The 17,357-nt window shown below is 43.6% G+C and overlaps 1 protein-coding gene across 4 annotated transcripts in view; it reads left to right on the forward strand.

Annotated features, from left to right (window-relative positions):
* Positions 1 to 2,298: 2,298 nt before the first annotated feature.
* Positions 2,299 to 17,357, forward strand: part of DOT1L (DOT1 like histone lysine methyltransferase) — a 104,259-nt gene continuing 89,200 nt past the window's right edge. For all 4 annotated transcript variants that reach the window (XM_077841872.1, XM_077841875.1, XM_077841874.1 and 1 more), the window contains exon 1: positions 2,299 to 2,445. In XM_077841872.1, coding sequence (XP_077697998.1) covers positions 2,365 to 2,445 — 81 coding nt within the window. In that variant the 5' untranslated portion in view covers positions 2,299 to 2,364. The remainder of the gene's footprint in view (positions 2,446 to 17,357) is intronic.

The raw sequence follows: 17,357 nt of genomic DNA on the forward strand, positions 1-17,357 counted from the left end.
CTAGGGGGTACCATCCCTGTCCATTTTGGCTAATAGCCATTGATGGACTTATCCTCCATGATCTTATCTAGGCTGACAGGTTTATAATTTCCAGGGCCTTTTTTGTTGCCATTTTTAAAGACAGGCACTATGTTTCCCTTTTGGCCAGTCACCTGCGACCTCACCCATCCTCTGAGTTCTTAAAGATAAGGTTTCTTCTGAGATGGTTCTTTAAGTACCTTAGGGTTAATTTCATCAGGCTTTAGTGACCTGAATACATCTTAGGCTTTGTCTACACTAGGCAGCTTTGTTTGTCCATAGGACAAAAAACTTCTACCCCCAATGAGCGGTGGTAGCTTTGAGGGCAGGAGAGCGCTCCTGCTGACAAAGCGCTGTTCACACTGATGCTTTTTGTTGACAAAACTTGTCTTTCGCGGTGGTGTTTTTTTTTTAACACCCCTGAACGATAAGACTTTTCTTGTTGACAAAGACTAAGTTACCTAAGACCATGTCTACACGACCATGTATGTGGGCAAAACTTCTGTCGTTCAGGGGTGTGACAAAACACACCCTTGAGTGACGTAAGTTTTGCCAGCATAAGCTCTCATGTGCATGGCCCTGTGTCCCGCGGGAGATGCATCCGATGAAGTGAGCTGTAGCTCACGAAAGCTTATGCTCAGATAAACTGGTTAGTCTCTAAAGTGCCACAAGTCCTCCTTTCCTGGACATAGTTACACCGCTGCTGGTTGAGCTGGTTTTATGATGTCGGCGGGAGAGCTCTCTCTGGTCAGCATAACGGGGCTACACAAGGGCTCTTACAGTGGCAGGATCGGTGTAAGCTTGTAAGCCTAGACAGAGCCTGAAATTCCTTTTACCCCCCCCCCCCCTTCTTTCCCTATTTTTGGCTTGTGTTCCATCCCCCTTGTTGTTGTTAAATAATTAAGGTATCCGCCACAATTTACCATTTGAGGGAAGCCTGCAGCAGAATTGGACCTTGTGGAGGGGGCCTATTATTAGGAATAGTCCCACTGCAGTCAAGGGGGGGCGACTTGCAGCGTGCAAAGGCCTTTGCAGGACGGGGGGGGGGGGGCAGAACCAGGTACTTCCAACCCTTGCCTAAGTCTCAGATTTTAAAATGAAATTGTTGGCGCGGTGGCGGGGGGGGGCTCTGCACGCAGGAACAGGGAAAGGGGGGGCCCCTCTGGCAGGGGATCGCGCCCTCTCCTCGGGGGAAAGGCGGGCCAGGGCTGGGCTGCGGTTCGCCGCCTCCCTGCACGGACCCCGCCGGCAAGCGGGAGAGGCGCGTTTCTACGGGAACTGCTGACACCGCCTCCTGTGCCCGGTACAATCCCAGCCCCCGCCCGCCGCATGCACTGCACGTTTTGGGTGTCCTCTCCCCCCCCCCGCCTCCCCCCCCTAGTCCTTTGCACGTTGGTACCTTCCAGCCCGGCGCTCCCGGGGGAGCCCGTGAACGGGGCTGGGGCAGAGCGGCTGGGCCCCCGCCGCAATCCGGGGCCGGCTCCCGGCGGACTCCCTGCACCGTGTGTGTGTCCCCCCCAAAAGGGGGCACGGGAAGCAGCTCCCCCGCCGCCCCCCCCAGTGCTGGACGGGGGCATGCAACATAGCTTTGGGGGAGCAGCCTTAGTGCCCCCCCTGGGGGTGGGTTTTTTTTTTTTGCCCCTTTTTGCACCCAGGGAAACTTGCAAAGCGGAGGAGGAATAAATAGCAAGGCCCGCGGCGACCACTGCTGTGAATAAACCAAATCTGCAAAGCCCCCGCGCCCGCGTCCTACAGCTCCAAGGGCAACAGCCTCGATTAACTAACCCCCCCCCCTCCCCCACTACGAGAGAAAAGGGAGGGGGGCGGTGGGGGGGGGCAAGGATCCCCCCAACTTTGTTGATCCATAGTAAAAAAAAAAAAAAGAGGGGGGGCAAAAATCACCCTCCACCCCCAAATTTACACCCCCCCTCCACGGGGGTTAAAAAAAAATCAAAATCGAAACACACTGAAAAGCCCCCCCCCCCCATGTAAAGCAGCAACACGGCCGGGGGTGGGGGCTGTCAGCAGGGAGGGCAGCTGAGGACAGGAGTTGGGGGGGGGGGGGCCTCGCTCGTTCAGTTCCCTCCCCGCCTCCCCCCCCCCCCCCCGCGTCTGGCGCGTTGGTCGGGCCCGGCCCCGGCGGCTCATTGTGCTCGCTTCACGCCGGCCCAAGATGGCGGCGGCGCTGGAGAGCCCGGCCAGCCGCTGACTACAATAGAGGGAGGCGAAGGGGAGCGGGCGGCCCCCCCCCTCCTTCCCCAGCAGCGGCCCCCCCCCCGGCCCGCACTCTCCGAGCGGCTACTCTAGCATGGTGCGGGGCCGCCGCCGTCTCCTCCTGCTGCCGACATGGGCGAGAGGCTGGAGCTCAGGCTGAAGTCGCCCGTGGGAGCCGAGCCGGCCGTTTACCCCTGGCCGCTGCCCGTCTATGTGAGTATCGGCCCGGCAAGGGCCCCCCCCTCCCCGCCCGACACCCCCTTCTCCCGCTCAGAGCCCCCCACTGCCCTGGACACCCCCTGCCCCTGACCCCCCCACCCCGGCTCCCTGTCATATCCCCCCGGGCACTTCCCGTTCCCTGTCATATCCCCCCCCCCGATCTTCTCTTCTTGCCAGACCTCCCTCCCCCCCCACCCCGCCTGGGACCGGTCCCCCCTTTATCGGGTACCTCCCTGCTGCCTGTCAGGTCCCCCTGTTTTGGGCACTGCCCTGTCCCAGAGCTGCCCCCCCGCCTCTCTTAAGGCTCCCCTTGTCTGGGCACCACCTTCCCCGGACCCCCCCGCCTGGGCATCCCCGTTGCCCCCTGCTCTGGGCACTCCCCGTTAGGAACCCCCTTCCTTGGGTACCCCCTGAGCTGGCTCTCTCTCGGGCACCCCCTGTCCAGGCCACCGTTGCCCCACAATTCACCCCTGGTCCTGACACCCTTCAGCCTCTGCCTTTCCCCAGGCACCTTCCCCGGTTTCACTTTCATGGGTTGTCATCCATGGACTGTCCCGTCTCCCCTCAAAGGCTCCTTGTCCCTGGTAGCTCCGCTCAGCTGTCTCCCAAAGAAAACCCTTGTCCTCCTCACCCCAACTAAACACTCCCTGCCCAAATCACCTCTCCACTCCAGGCAGCCTCTGGTCTCACCAGGCCCAAATACTTACTACTCCTTCCACAGAATCCCTCTCTTTTTTCTATTCCTTCGTCTCATAATTTCTGCCCCGAACAATTCCCCCCCCCCCCAAATCCGTTATGGGTGTCTTTCTCCCCCCTCCAAATCTTCAGTCTGTTACTGTTCCCCAGTCATCCTCTTCCATGTTCTGAATACTCATCCTCTCAATGGAAGAAATTCCTGTTTATCCAACCTCTCTTTCCCAGCCTTCATTCCCAGTTACTTCCTTGCTGCCTGTCAGTCGCCATCCAGGCACCCCTATCCCCAACAAGCCAACATCTCCCCTGCTTCCAAACCAACCACCTTTCTAGTCTATGGATTTCCCCCTCTGCCCTCAGATAATCCCATTTCCTCTGGACCCCCAACCCGAACAAACAATTCCTTTCTATAAATAAACCCTCCTGATGCTGTTTGGCATTATTTTATATCATTATTTTCTTCAGGCCCTCTGGCACCCTGCTTCTAACCCACCTCTCTTCAGTCCCCTTTCTCCATTCAGCCCAGATCTGGATTGGATATTTGCTGTCACATTCAAAGTTTTTCTTTCAGGGTGGGGGCTGTAGCAATTTGTAGCATTCTAATTACTGTAGCCTAAATAAATAACTATAGGATGAAATATAGCAAAGGGTGGGTTCTTTTAGTCTGCTCAACTCAGGGCGGTGTTTCTCTTAGAAAAAGTGGATTTGACCTCTAAAATTGGTTGGACTTCACAGATAAACAGGGATGCCTGGGGGAGAAGATAGCTAGTGAAAAGTTTTTTTTTCTTGAAAAGCTCCTTAGTTCCTCTGACAGGTTAATAAAATTGTTTCAGACTAGATCAAGAAGGACTTGTAATTTTGCAAATGTGAACAAATCTAGGTTCTTCTTTCTGGTGGTGAAGTGGGGGAGTCTCAACTGCTCTGATGGGTTGGGGAAGGAGGTTAAGGGTGTGGGGGAAGGGGGAGAGACATCTTAATTCCCAATAGGGAAGGGAGGGTTTTGGAATTTGTGTGTGGTTGCATAAGTGCAGGTTTCCTTGACTTCTTTGAATACTTTTTAAATAAGTATTAATGTAAATTACCTTTTTATTTTGTCTAAAGAGAATTCCAAGTCAACTTTTCTGTTGACTACATGTTATAATCCACACCTTCTCTCAGATATGACCCTGATTTCCCTCCTGTGTGTGTAATTTTTTAAAATAATCCACAAACTTGACTGTCTTTTTCTGTCTATCTTGAATCAAAGTGCTAGATATGTCATCCCTTAAAATGAGTATTCATGTTCAAATTAGTAAAAGCCTCACCAAGGAGAAATTTAGACTGTTTGTGTACTTATATATGGTTAGATGTCAGTGCAAAACCAATCTAGCCTCAGCATCAAATATTAATCCTCTGCCATGTAAAAACACAGGGTGCGAATTGGCTTGCAAAGAGACAGTCAGGCAGTAGTCTTCTAAAAACTGGTTTGAATGCTGTTGGCTTTCTTTGTAGTGTTTTGGTGTTTGGACATGCTAGGACTTAATCTAAGTATCTTGGTAATGCTGATGCAACTACAATTATATACTATCTTGCTTATGGCCGGGAAGACCACGGCATACTTGCTTTCTGACTTTTGGTGCTGTTGGATGTGCCTGTGGTTTTCAAAACATCCTGCATATACCAGGGCTTGCTATTTTTGATCATCCTGCTCCCAGAGCTTGAGCCCTCCAGCACATACTAGTTAATGCAGCCTTTCCTGTTTGGGCAGCTCTGTCATTTGTGTGTGCGCGCGCGCTGCACTTGAATTGACAGAAACTGAAAGTGTAATAGTGACCAATTTAATTTCATGCTTGTTTTCACATATTAACTTGCCTCTGGAAGCTGATTGTGTGTAGCAATAAATATTTTCTTGCATAAGTTAAGGCTCAGTCAGGAAGGCGGGAATGGATTGGTGATATTTGTTTGAATCTCCTTGCTTATAAAAGGAAACCTGAATTTAATGTTGTTACAACTTGTGAGGTAGGGATAAAGAAATTATCAGGGGAAGCTTGGCCAGGTGTTTCTAGGCTGCATCTATTCTAAAATGTCAGAATATGCAGACTCTCTTTTACAGTTCATCAAAATGTAGTGGTCAGGGTGCCTATCGGCATATGTGATCTAAGATTTAAGAACTGCAGTCGAACCCGAACATCCTGTCATTAAAGTGGCCTCTCTGGGTTGCATATTTTTTCCCATAGCGATACAGAAGTGAATGGTTCATCTGGAGCTAATCAATATTTTGCACTGCAGCTCTGTTGAAGAGATCACACTCCATAATAATTGTGTGTACTTGCTGCAACTTCAGCAATTGCAGCAAAGAACTGTAATGCTTTAAAAAGAAATCCTCTTTGAACATTGCAGTGTCTGGCCTACTAACATTGTACCGTATTGAACGGTAGACTTTATTTCCCTCGTTGGCTCAGACTGGAGTTGGCAGCAGGGTGTATGTACCGTTGTGGTTTTAGAGCTCAGCTCTGTTTGACGTCAGCAGAATGTTTTTTAGTTTCACCACTGACTCCACTTGCTTCTTGGTATCTAGGAGGCAAGGTGGGGTGACTTCAAAAATAATGTTTTAAAGATTTTTTTTTGTTTAGAAGCATCTTTATTTGCAGTTTCTCAAGGTTTATACTTCTCTGTGCCAACATTATGAGAGAGAATTTGTGGGGGATTGGGAGAAAAAAACAGCACTCCCCACTAATTTATTTCTGAGAGCCACATGAATGCTGGAGAATCATATTTGCAGTACCAAAAGTTGCTCAGGTGTTGCGGAGCTGCTGTTTGGTAGCACAGTTGTGTGACTTAACATTGTATTAGACAACATTTGTAACTTTTTATTTGTTACTACATCCAGACTTCATTTCACTTAGCAGAATGTTTTTGTACCATGAAAAAGACTTAGATTAAAAATGTTCATATTAATGGTGAATGGATGTTAGCAATTTAATTATGGTATGATTTTATTTGTTGTTGTAAAGGACAGTTGCTTATTTTGTGTACAATAGGAAAACTGGGATCTCCTCAAACTGCTGAATTTGCATAATAGCTCAGCTGACAAACTGATGCCTGTCAAGCTGTTAAAAGAAACCTGGGAGGGTGATGTGAAACGTGTATTTCCCTACAAGACTAATTAAGACCGTGGGAGGAGAGAGCATTGGTGTTACAGATACAGCCTCCCACTGGCTTACATACAAAACTGAAAGTATGACTCTTCCTCCGCCTTCTGCTTTCCTCAAAGGCCACAGTTTCCTAATGAATACATGGTGAGCAGTTCTGTCCGTAACACACTGATGAGTAAGTTGAATAGTGCATGGTGAGTAATCTTTCCCCCCCATGTGACTCAGAAAATATTTTCTGATGTTGACCTCTGGTTTTTATGAGTGTCCTTCTTAATCAGAGCTGAGGTGGGTTTACTCTTCTGTATCACAGCTTAACTCCTTGACTCCCAAAATCCTGCCCAAAAGTGTGGTTGCATTAAATTTTCAAGTGTCTAGAATATTAGGTCTTGTACTCTGCTTCATTTATTGTATTAAAGCTTTATTTTAATGACAAATGAGAAGTTTAATACACCTAGATCTATTCTAAATGACCCAGATAAGGTTTCCTTACTTTATCACTCTGCTGGCCTCTCACTTCACTTAGAATCATTTGCTCAAACTTCAGATTTCAGGTATATAGACTAATACATAGAAGAAGTCACTCTTGTTCATACTTCAAAACATAGATACACAGGTTTTGAAAAAATTCCTGGTTGCTTACTGCCTCAAGATAAATACAAAAGACACAAAGTTTGGGGTCTTCTCACAAGCAAGTTCCATTTGCAAAAATCGGATGAAAAAATCAATCCCTGTTATCTCTGAGGGTGCTGGAGCTTACTCTGGGGCACTAGATCTTGTTGGCTTGCTGGGTGCCACTATGCAGCCTCCTGTCAGGATGAAGTATCCCCTTCAGAACAGGGAGTAGCCTGTGTGACTCTGCAGTCTGAATTTTAAACCTTCAAACTAGCAGCTGTGATGATAAATCTGGGCTGAAAAATCTGAGAATAATTCACTGTTCTATTGCTGTTTGTGCGTGATGTTTTTATTCTCACTGCTATCTTTCTGCTGAGCTCTGATGGCAAAAATATTCCATTGGCCAGAAAAATGTTGTCATAGCATCATTTTTGCAGCTGTTTGAGAGAGGCATATTTTGGCATATGTGTCTACTACTGAGAAGTAATGAAATACAAGCTTGATACAGTATTGACTTTATTTGTACAAGTGGGTGGGTGCACAGCATCTTTTTTTGCCCACTAGCTCGGAAATGCAGGCTGTGACACACATGATACCATTCTGTCTCTAATGGAATGTGTTTTCTCTGAAAACTCAGGGGCAGGCACTAATGATTAAGATCACCACGCAGCAGTGTGTCACCTTTTAAAAATGTATTAAAGGTTAACTATGGAGATGAATAACAAACCCTGTTTAAGATCTTATGCCCACTCTGATTGTGGGAAGCAGCCCTGCCTGGAATGTAATCATTTGCATCAAAACCGTATCTTCCCTGACTGTTAAGGAAAACCGGTTCTATTAATGTAGGAGTGGACTCCAATCATGTGCTGTCACCTAAAGTTTTCCCAGTGGGAGTGGTGATGGCAGTGGCTCTCCCAAAAAAAATTCACGATACAGACTTCTTAATCATCAGAAGCTGTGTGTGTGATGGTGACTCACAGAGTTGGGAAACGTTGGAGCTGAACTGATATTTGTGGTCGTGGGGAACTTTTTAAAAAATGTCACTAGTGTAGAAAAGACTTTGAAGCTTGAATGGTCTTCCCCTTCTCTGATCATCCAAACCCTGCATGCACTTTGAACTTTAGTTCTGAGTAGGCTAAATCCGGGTAATTACTGATTTGATGATTTCTCAAGGTTGTCTGGATAATAAAGTATATGGAGATAAATACTTTCTAACCAACAAAACAAACAGAAGCAAGTGGAAAAATGAGCATCGTAACATGATTAACATAATATAATACGTTTGCATTGTTGTTGTAGCTATGTTGGTCCCAGGATACTAGAGAGACAATGTGGGTGAGACAGTATCTTTTTTTGGACCAACTTCTGTTGGTGAAAGAGACAAGCTTTTGAGCTACGCAGAGCTCTTCAGGCCTGGGAAAGAAACCTTTCCTGAACCCCTTCTTCTGGCCTTCAGATAACACCTCCCCCCCCCGCCTCACAAGCTCATCATCGAAAGCAAGTTTCCCACAGACCAAGACACACCAACGCAAAGCAGCACCAGACTCTGCCTGAACAACCTGCAGACGCATCTCCACTGCCACAATGATCAATACCCCCTGCAACACACCTCCCAAGATCCGTGGGTTCTACACATGCCTATCACAACACTCGCTGTACCTCATCCAGTGCACTAAATGGTCCAATAAGAACAGTGTGCGTGAAACCAATCACTATGCTCTTGAATTAACTCACACAGAAAAATGATAAAAGACGAAAACACCATCCTATAACCTGTGGGTGAACACATTTCATAACTTTGCTAGATACTAAAATTCAGGGTCTTAATAAAGATACTGGATTTATGGCTTATTACAACCATCTGTAACCCACTGACCCCCCCCCCCCCCCGTTTTTGTTTTGTCTTATGACTGCAAGGGTGTTAACGCGCCATTTCATCTTGAATGGTCCCTTAGAATGTGTTACCTGCTTACATTAAATAATCTGCTCCACCTTATATTTAGCTGTGGTATTCTGAGGCCTGGTCTGCATTAGAAGATTCGCTTGGTATAACTTCATTGCTCAGGGGTTTGAAAAATCCACCCCCATGAGGGACGCAGTTAAACTGACCTAACCCCTGGTTTAGACAGTACTAGGCCGATGGGAGAATTCTGCCATCGGCCTAACTACCGCCTTTCAAGGATGTGGATTACCTATGCTGACAGAAGAACCCCTACTGTTGGGTTAGTGGTATAGCTGCGTAGCTGCAGGGTGCAGCTGTCCTACTGCAGCATTTTCAGTGTAGACAAGCCCTCAGTACCTTTCCCAGACTCAAAGAAGAGCACTGTGTAGCTCGAAAGCTTGTTTCTTTCACCAACAGAAGTTGGTCCAATAAAAGATACTACCTCATACACACTGTGTCTATAATGTAATTTGACAGTTTTTCCCCATTCTCTTCAAAATGCAAAATGAAACATGGCATGTGCTCACAGTGAGGTTTTCTGCTTTAGTTCAGGTTGTGAAAAATATTGCCACCCTACAACTTTTCACATCCCTTGGGTTGCCATAGAGTAGCAGTTTATTTTCTCTGCAAAGGTTCTTGTCAAATATAATTTACTGTGGGTGATAACCAAACATTTACTCAGATTTCTAGATGGTTTGATTCGGAGCGGAAACTGACAACACAATACCTGTATTTGCATCCTAGCAAAAGCTCAGTAAGCAAATACCTTTCTCTAAATCCTTCTCCCACCTCAAAACAAGATCACACAATAGCCTGACTTAATTTTAATGGAAAGTATCTTAAGGCCATTTCTTCTACAATTCTGTTACTGCGTCCTTATATTTGAGGCATCTGAGAGGCATTGACATGAAATGGAGGTTGTCAAAGATGGTTTTTTTTTTTTTTTGGTAGAAGAGATGGGTGTTAACCCCAGCTGTCCTGGCCAAAGTTCCAACTGTGATAATTATATTTTATTTTCCTAAAATTCTCCCTGTGGTTTCAATTGGACACAGTATAGAACTGTTTGTGCAACTGAAAGTTCTCAGTGTTGAGGGAAATCCATCTCACCATATGCAGCTCCCACCCTTCTCCCTCATGGCAACCCACTTATGGAGAAGATTGTCCTTTCAAGTGTCAGCCATCCAGATGAATTGTGCTTCCCCGGGGAGCTTGTGAAAGATATTTTATTCCTTGGTTTGCAAGGTTTATGGGATATGTAATCACCTTTGTCCCCGAACAGCCATACTTCTACTTTTGCACTTTTTCTTACATGCTCACCTTCTCCATTCCTCCTTTTTTCTTTCTTTGATTCAGCTCTTAGAATTAACCTTTTGAGTACTCAGTTAAAACCTCCCCCATGCAATAATGAATACACATGATCAATAGTATAGTAAACTTGTCCATTGTATTAATAACAATTTTTTGGTATGTATCTGATAGTTTGTATGTGGTATATTAAAATACTGTTTGCAGTTGACTTTACTTTCTCTTCCTAACAAAAGTTGCTGCGGAGGGGGGGGGGGGAACTCGCACCAGGAGTCTGTGAATGCAATGAATTTTGCAGTTCTTAACTTGCAGATGAGTACTAAATACAAAAATAAAACAGAAAAATCTAAAGGAAAGCCAAAAAACAAAATTGAACATCTTGGTTATACTTGCCACGTGGCACGAATTGGGCTCCTCAGCCACTTAAAAACCCACCAATGAACCCCTTTGGCAGACCTCGTCCTTGCCTCAAGGGATAGCCAAAGACTCGCCATGTAACTTTTGTATTCTGTAAATATTGGTCTTCCAATGAATCGTTGTTCATTCGGTGCAAAGACGTAAATAAATGTAGTGGAAACTAAACTTTTTTAGTGGAAGATGTTTAGTGTATGAAGCAGTTTAATGAGTATTTAACTATGTTTTATTCAACTAGCCAGCAATGTGTTTAATTCCATTATCAAATATAGTATAGAAATGCAGACATTAGAGAATTAAGGAGTAGTTGCTATTTTTAGGATATAGGAGGAAGGCAAGTTATGTTTTACAACAGGAAATCTAAATTATGAATTTTCATAGATATCAGAACTATGAATGACAAAGATGGTTTCTGCTCTGTAGTTTTTTTTGTTTTTTTTTTGTCCCAGTTTCATGAGTGACTTTTTGAGGAAGCTATAAACAAAGGATGTTTTGGTGTCAGGCTAGGGAACTAATGAAGATAATTAAGTGTTGATTGCTGAAATAATCAGTGGTGTAAAGAGAAAAGCCTTGGAAAGTTCTGAAACGGCTTCTTCCATTTAATATCCCAAATATATTGTTAGAATCTGCCTACACTAAAAAGAAACGTTCAGAAAACTTCTGTTGTTAATCACGTGTAGCTCCATTGTTGGTAGCAGCATTGGGAGCTCTATAGTGAAGAGACAATCCAACCTTTTTAGCACTGTCAGGTATCCCTTTTTAGATACAAAGTTTAAAAACTGCCCTTAACTGTTGTGTAGTGTTCTTGTAGTATGCACTGTCAAATAGCTGCTTCCTGTTAGTCCAGATGTGGATGCATTTCAGTGTTATGGGAGGTGTTCCTTCTAGTTTGGACATCGATTTGTAAAGCCCTTTGGTGTGAAAAGTGTTCAGGCAAGATTTTGATAGTTTAGGGTAAAATTCTGTTACCAGTGAAATTAATGGGAGTTTTGCCATTGACTTCTGTGGAGCCAGGATTTTACTGTTTTCAGTGAATCTTCATTACATGGAATAAACACGTTGGAAGTGCTTAGCCTTTGATTTAATTTTTGCCTTTAAATTAGGAATATCTTCAGATATTGCAGAGTTGTAATGACACTATTTACCAGCCTGTAAAATTAATCTGGTCTTTGAGAGCTTTTGACGGTCTCATGAGCGCTGTACGAAGTCTGTGGCAGCGCAACAAGTTGAAGCTCATTGTAGTTGCAGATCAGTTGTTGTTGTTGTTATTATTATTTGTCTCAACACCCTCAGAAACATTGTTAGTCTCTGACCTTGAGACTCTGTAAGGAATATAGATTTGTATTCCAGCATTTCTGATGTGTCCATCACTGTAATAAGTAGGAGGTAGCCTCAGATAGTTATGGTATTTCCATCTTGGAATAAATGAAAAAACTTCCTAAAATTTAAATCAGACTGTGTAAGGTACCAAATCAGCAACAGAATAAATAGGTAATGGTGTGTGGGTGTGTGTACATAAATAAAACTTACGTGGTGAACAGAATTTCCTCCTCCTATTAGAAAACATGTATAAATTTTATAGTTGGGTTCAAAGTAAATGAAATGTAGTTTCTGTCTCTTTAAAAACATGAAAAAAAAATTGCTATTAACATTCTTCTAGATAGTGGTATGTTCAAATCCGAAGGGCCTCTGTGACTCTTGAAGGCCATCCCACTTCTCCGGAAATGTTTAATGGTTGCTTTTCATTGAAAGTCAGTAAAGGGTTTATTCTCTTGGGAACTCTTTGTCACCAAAAGATGCTGAATTCATTGGAATGCATTTGGTAGGCAAATTCTGTTAACCCATTGCACAGTTCTGAAACTCCTTAATGTTAAACACACTAAGTTCTTTTATGACTCATGCCCTTGGTGTCTCAATATTGTCTCAGAATTTTGAAAGAAAATGTCCTTATCTTCTAATTTTGTCCTTTTTGATTACTCCTTTCCCCATTTCTGCTCCTAATGGAACTTGAAATTAAAATGACTTTGATTTATTTATGTTCAAGCTATTAGTATGGTTTTGGGACTAAGGGTTCATTTGTATCAGGAGTAACACATGCAGAACATTCCGTTTGCTTAGGTCCTACATAGAGAGAGAAGTTCTGGCAATGAGAACATTTTGGCAACCACCTGTGTGGACACAGATTGGTTTATTTCAGTTTAATTTAAACCTTTTCTCAACTGACTTGACTTAAACCAAAAAGTCATTTTTATACCAGAATAAGAGTGTCCATATCCAAACTATGTGTTTATCTAAACACACAAGTTGTACCACTTTAACTACACTAGTCCCATCCTTCTTACTGTGGACACAGTTTTACTGGTATAATTTTATTCCCACATGGCATTGGTTTTCAACCTTTTTTCATTTGTGGCAATCTCAAATATTTCGAATGGCGGTGCAGACCTTTTTTGAATCTTAGACTGTGGACCCCCAGGGCTCCGCGGACCATATGTTGAAAACCCGTGCTGCATGGGAAGGAGAACAAGCTATCCCAGTATAAGCCACGTTTATACTGATGTAATTGTGTTCACACTAGGGGTTGTACTGGTTATAACTATTTTTGTACTGTGTGACTACTTTGGTTGGGGTACAATTTTCTACCAAAATAATGTGTAGATGAGGCCTACACACACTGGTATAAATTTACAGATTGAGTTATACCAGTGCAGCTTTCTCATGTAGACATGGTCTCAGGCTCTGTTTACACTACAAGTTACGCTGGAATAAGTTATAGGTTTCTATATGGTAGCCGTGTTAATCTGTATCAGCAAAAACAATGGGGAGTCCTTGTGGCACCTTAAAGACTAACAAATTTATTTGGGCATATGCTTTCATGGGCTAGAACCCAATTCATCAGATGCATGGAATGGAAAATACAGGAGCAGGTAACATACCTTATGTCCACGAAAGTTTATGCCCAATTACGTTAGGAATAAGTTATGTCACTTGGGGATGAATAAATCCACCCCTCTGAGCAACGTAAGTTACACTAGTGTAAGCACCGGTGTGGACAGTGCTATGTTGGTGGGAGAACTTTTCTGGCTGACGTGGCTTCTGCCTCTCATGGGGGCTGGAGTAGTTAAGCCGATGGAAGAGCTCTCTCCTGTCAGTTTAGAGCAGCTATGTTAAAGAACTTACAGTGGTGCAGCTACATTGGTTGCTTCCCTTCCAATTTGCTATCACATGAACCACCTCCCCTTGCGTTTGCAACATGTTCCTGAGGCAGCTACAGCAATTGCTTATGTGGAGATGTAAAAATATTTAATGCTTTTTAGCTGTCTTAGTACAGTGTAGCAGGTGGAAACAAGGAGGAGCCAGTGCTATATGATCCAACAGTTCTGCAATCTATATCTATCACTCCTACCCATAATATTTATTTGGGTCCCATACCAGTTTTGGAACCTCTAATTGAGCATATTTTCCCCATTAATTTATCATAATTTCAGTATAGGTTAGATCTTGGCCCCAAACTCCCGTTTTTTTTTTTATTTAGCAACCCCCCTCCCCTTTTTTTTTTTTTTCTTTTTGTCCCTTAAGAAGGCATTAATGCACTGCAGGTTTTACGTGATGTCTTCTGGCCAGCTGTGAGTAGTGCTATAAATTACTTGAAGCTTTGATTGGAGCCTTCGTTGTGGTTTATGACCTTGCCATGTGAGAAATAATCTTTGAGCTGTAGCTCTTTGATTTAATGAAGATAAAGAGAATAGGGGCACATTGCCTGCTGGAGGGAGTCTAGAGATGTCTTTTGCTTTATACCTCCTCCTTGGTGTAAGGAAACCTCAGTTGCAAGGCAATTCAGAGGAGGTTTCTTGCTCCAATGTGTAAGGGAAGTATTGTATTCCAATTGCTACACTGGAAAATAAATGACACCATGCTACTCTCAGCTGAAGGCTGATGATATTAATATGTCTAGCCCTGCAGTATGAAATATTACACAGATATGACTTTAGCTTTCTCTTCACTTTGTATTCAGAGGGTCCTGAGGCATGTGAGTATGAGCTCACCAAAAATTGGTAGTGAACATGCCAAAGGGCCTGAAACTTCTGAGAGTGACACTCGAGATAGTTGCTAGCTGCACTGGAGTTCTTGAGACTTCTCAATTCATTCGGTTCCCTCCCCAAACAGTGTCTCTTTCCCTTTTCCCTGTCGTAGCTGGAAATGCTTCTTACATGGGATTTCAGACTTTCACCATTGTCTGTAGATGTTTGTATCCAGAATGAGTCCTGTTTTCAAAGACTTAGCTGCATGTCTGCCTGGGCAGGCTGAAAAATAGGCTAAAACTTTGTATGTTCCAAATCAGGATGTACACAGATTTTGACTGCACGTTTAGCACTGGGTTTTGAAAGAGAGCATCTGAATGCCACACAATAATGTGGCACACTCTCCTTCCCTTTTCTATCCCTCTGGGGTAGCCATAGCTCAGAGTAGCACCATATTGACACCCCTTTCGGATCTACAGAAAACCTTTCCACTTGAGCACAGATGGAAGAAACCTGGGGGATATTAAAGACACACTTGAGCCACTAATCACTTTATTTCAATGAGCAAAATAGGCTGTTTTTCTTGTCCCACCTTTGTGATGTCGCTGCTAAGCAACCTTGTCTGTAGGTGACCACAAGGGTGTATGCACCCCTTGATGGTGTGCCCACCATTGTGGCCAGCTGGGCCGTGTTTTTGCTAATATGCAGATTGGCCCTTTGCAATCAAAATACCTTTATCAAAGCATGAGGAGCTCAGCTGTATTCTGAGGCTGGCTAAGCGGTTGGGAGAGCCTGAACTGCTGTGATTTTGTGGCCAGGAGAGGAGTCGTTTCCAAAGTAAGGCCAGCTTCTGCCATGAGGGAGGTGACCGAGACAGTGGCAACATAGAACAGAACAAGCATTTTTTTAATCAGTTTGCATCAGCTGCTGATTCCTTTGAGTTGTACTGATTGACCTAGTAGTTGTTGAAGGGCTCATGAGAGACCTCTTCCTCCTGGTTTGCAAATGCCTGACCACAACTAGCTTGCATGTGCCCAAATTGTCTTGGGCATCTCTCTTGCACAATTCTGAAACTAGGCTTTGGACACCTTTCTTTGGGGAGGAAGTGTGTCCTAGTTGCTAGAATACTGAAAAGGGACTAAGGTGTCCTGGGTTCTATTCCTGGATCTTCCATTGGCTTGCTGAATCATCTTGGGCAAGTCACAGTCCCTCTGTTTGCCTCAGTTTCCCCATATGTAAAATGGGGGTGTACTGACTTCTTTGTAAAGTGCTTTGAGATGTGCTGATTAAAAGTGCTATGGAAGATCAAGGTGATATCTGTAAGACCACCTCCTCAGTCCCACTTATTTGTGTGTGCCCATCCTCGGATTTTTCCAATGGGGGTGGTTTGGCATCCTGAAAATCTATCTCCTGCTTATACTTCAAAATACCCCATAGAACCCTTACACAGGGCATAGTGTATTTAAAGCACTGTACAGACAGTGACTAAACTCACAAGTATTATCCTCATTTTACAGATAGGGGAGAATAGGTAAATGGGTATTTATGCTATCTTAAGCTTTAGAAAACATAGCCCTCATGAAACTTGCTACAAATATAGACTGCAGGACAGTTATATGAGAATGAACTAAATATAAAAGGACATGCATCTGGAAGAGTGCTAGGATGTGGTTTCTCACTTCAGGCACTGCCAGCAAAACATTTTAATTGAACATGCTGTGCTTGTTTGTGGGAAAAATGACTAAAGTGACACATTCACAAATTTAAGAAATAGCTTTTTGAGATTCACTTTACATTAAGAACCTTTTCATCATGAAAATAACTCTTCCCCCGTCCCCAACATACCTGGGTGTCTGCGATGCAACACTATCATGCTGGACCTCAGAATTATTTCTAGGTATCACCTTTAAGATTTAATATGGGAAGGTTACTTTAAAGAGCACTAAAGCAAAACAGTATAAATGGAGGGAAAATGTTTAGAGAAGGTTATGTAGTACTTTCTTTTCAGTATTGCACCACTGGCCTTCATAATAACTGGGTAGAGTGCAGCAAAAGTGTTGTAATAAACTGTCAAAGTTTGAGAGTTCAGTCTGATATTATAGGCTTCTAATTCAGTTATTTTCATTGGAAATTGCTACTGTATTAAAAAACAAAAACATAGGTGAAAGGCTATCTGTCTACTGCTGTCTAGTAGTAGTGTCTGCTACTGAGTTTGAACAGTGCTTAGTCCAGTGGGGCCCGATCCTTGGTTGATTCCTAAGTACTACAGTAATAAACATGATTAATCCTTAATATCTGCTACTCCTAGTCTAGAGAATGAGAAACAGAGATGAAGATTGCCCTTAAAAGTTTGGTTTTCCTAGAATGACAGTCACAAAGAACTTCTTAAGAGAAAATGCTCAAACTTTTCAGGCAATATAAGAAATAAAAGTATGCTCTAATCACAACAAGCAGTTCCGATAACAAGAAGGAAAGGGAGTGGAGCATGAGATTGAGACCAATGTTCTAGTCCCAGCTCTGACACTTGCTTAGGCCTTGTTCATATTCAGAGTTGCATGATTTAATTTTAATTAAATTTAAAAACGGCTTCAAAACGGTGAGGCTATTTGATTCATTTTAAACCAGGATTCTATTAATGTTATCTTAACTCAATAAGGAGTCAAACAAAATCAGAATAAACCAGTTTAAGTTTACTTGAGTTTACCCATTAAACTGGTTTTGCACTAATTCAACTAAATCAGTTTAAAATCACACATTTAATTCAATTGTTGCAATTTGTATAGA

This window comes from Eretmochelys imbricata, chromosome 25 (assembly GCF_965152235.1).
Source record: "Eretmochelys imbricata isolate rEreImb1 chromosome 25, rEreImb1.hap1, whole genome shotgun sequence".
Lineage (NCBI taxonomy): Eukaryota > Metazoa > Chordata > Testudines > Cheloniidae > Eretmochelys > Eretmochelys imbricata.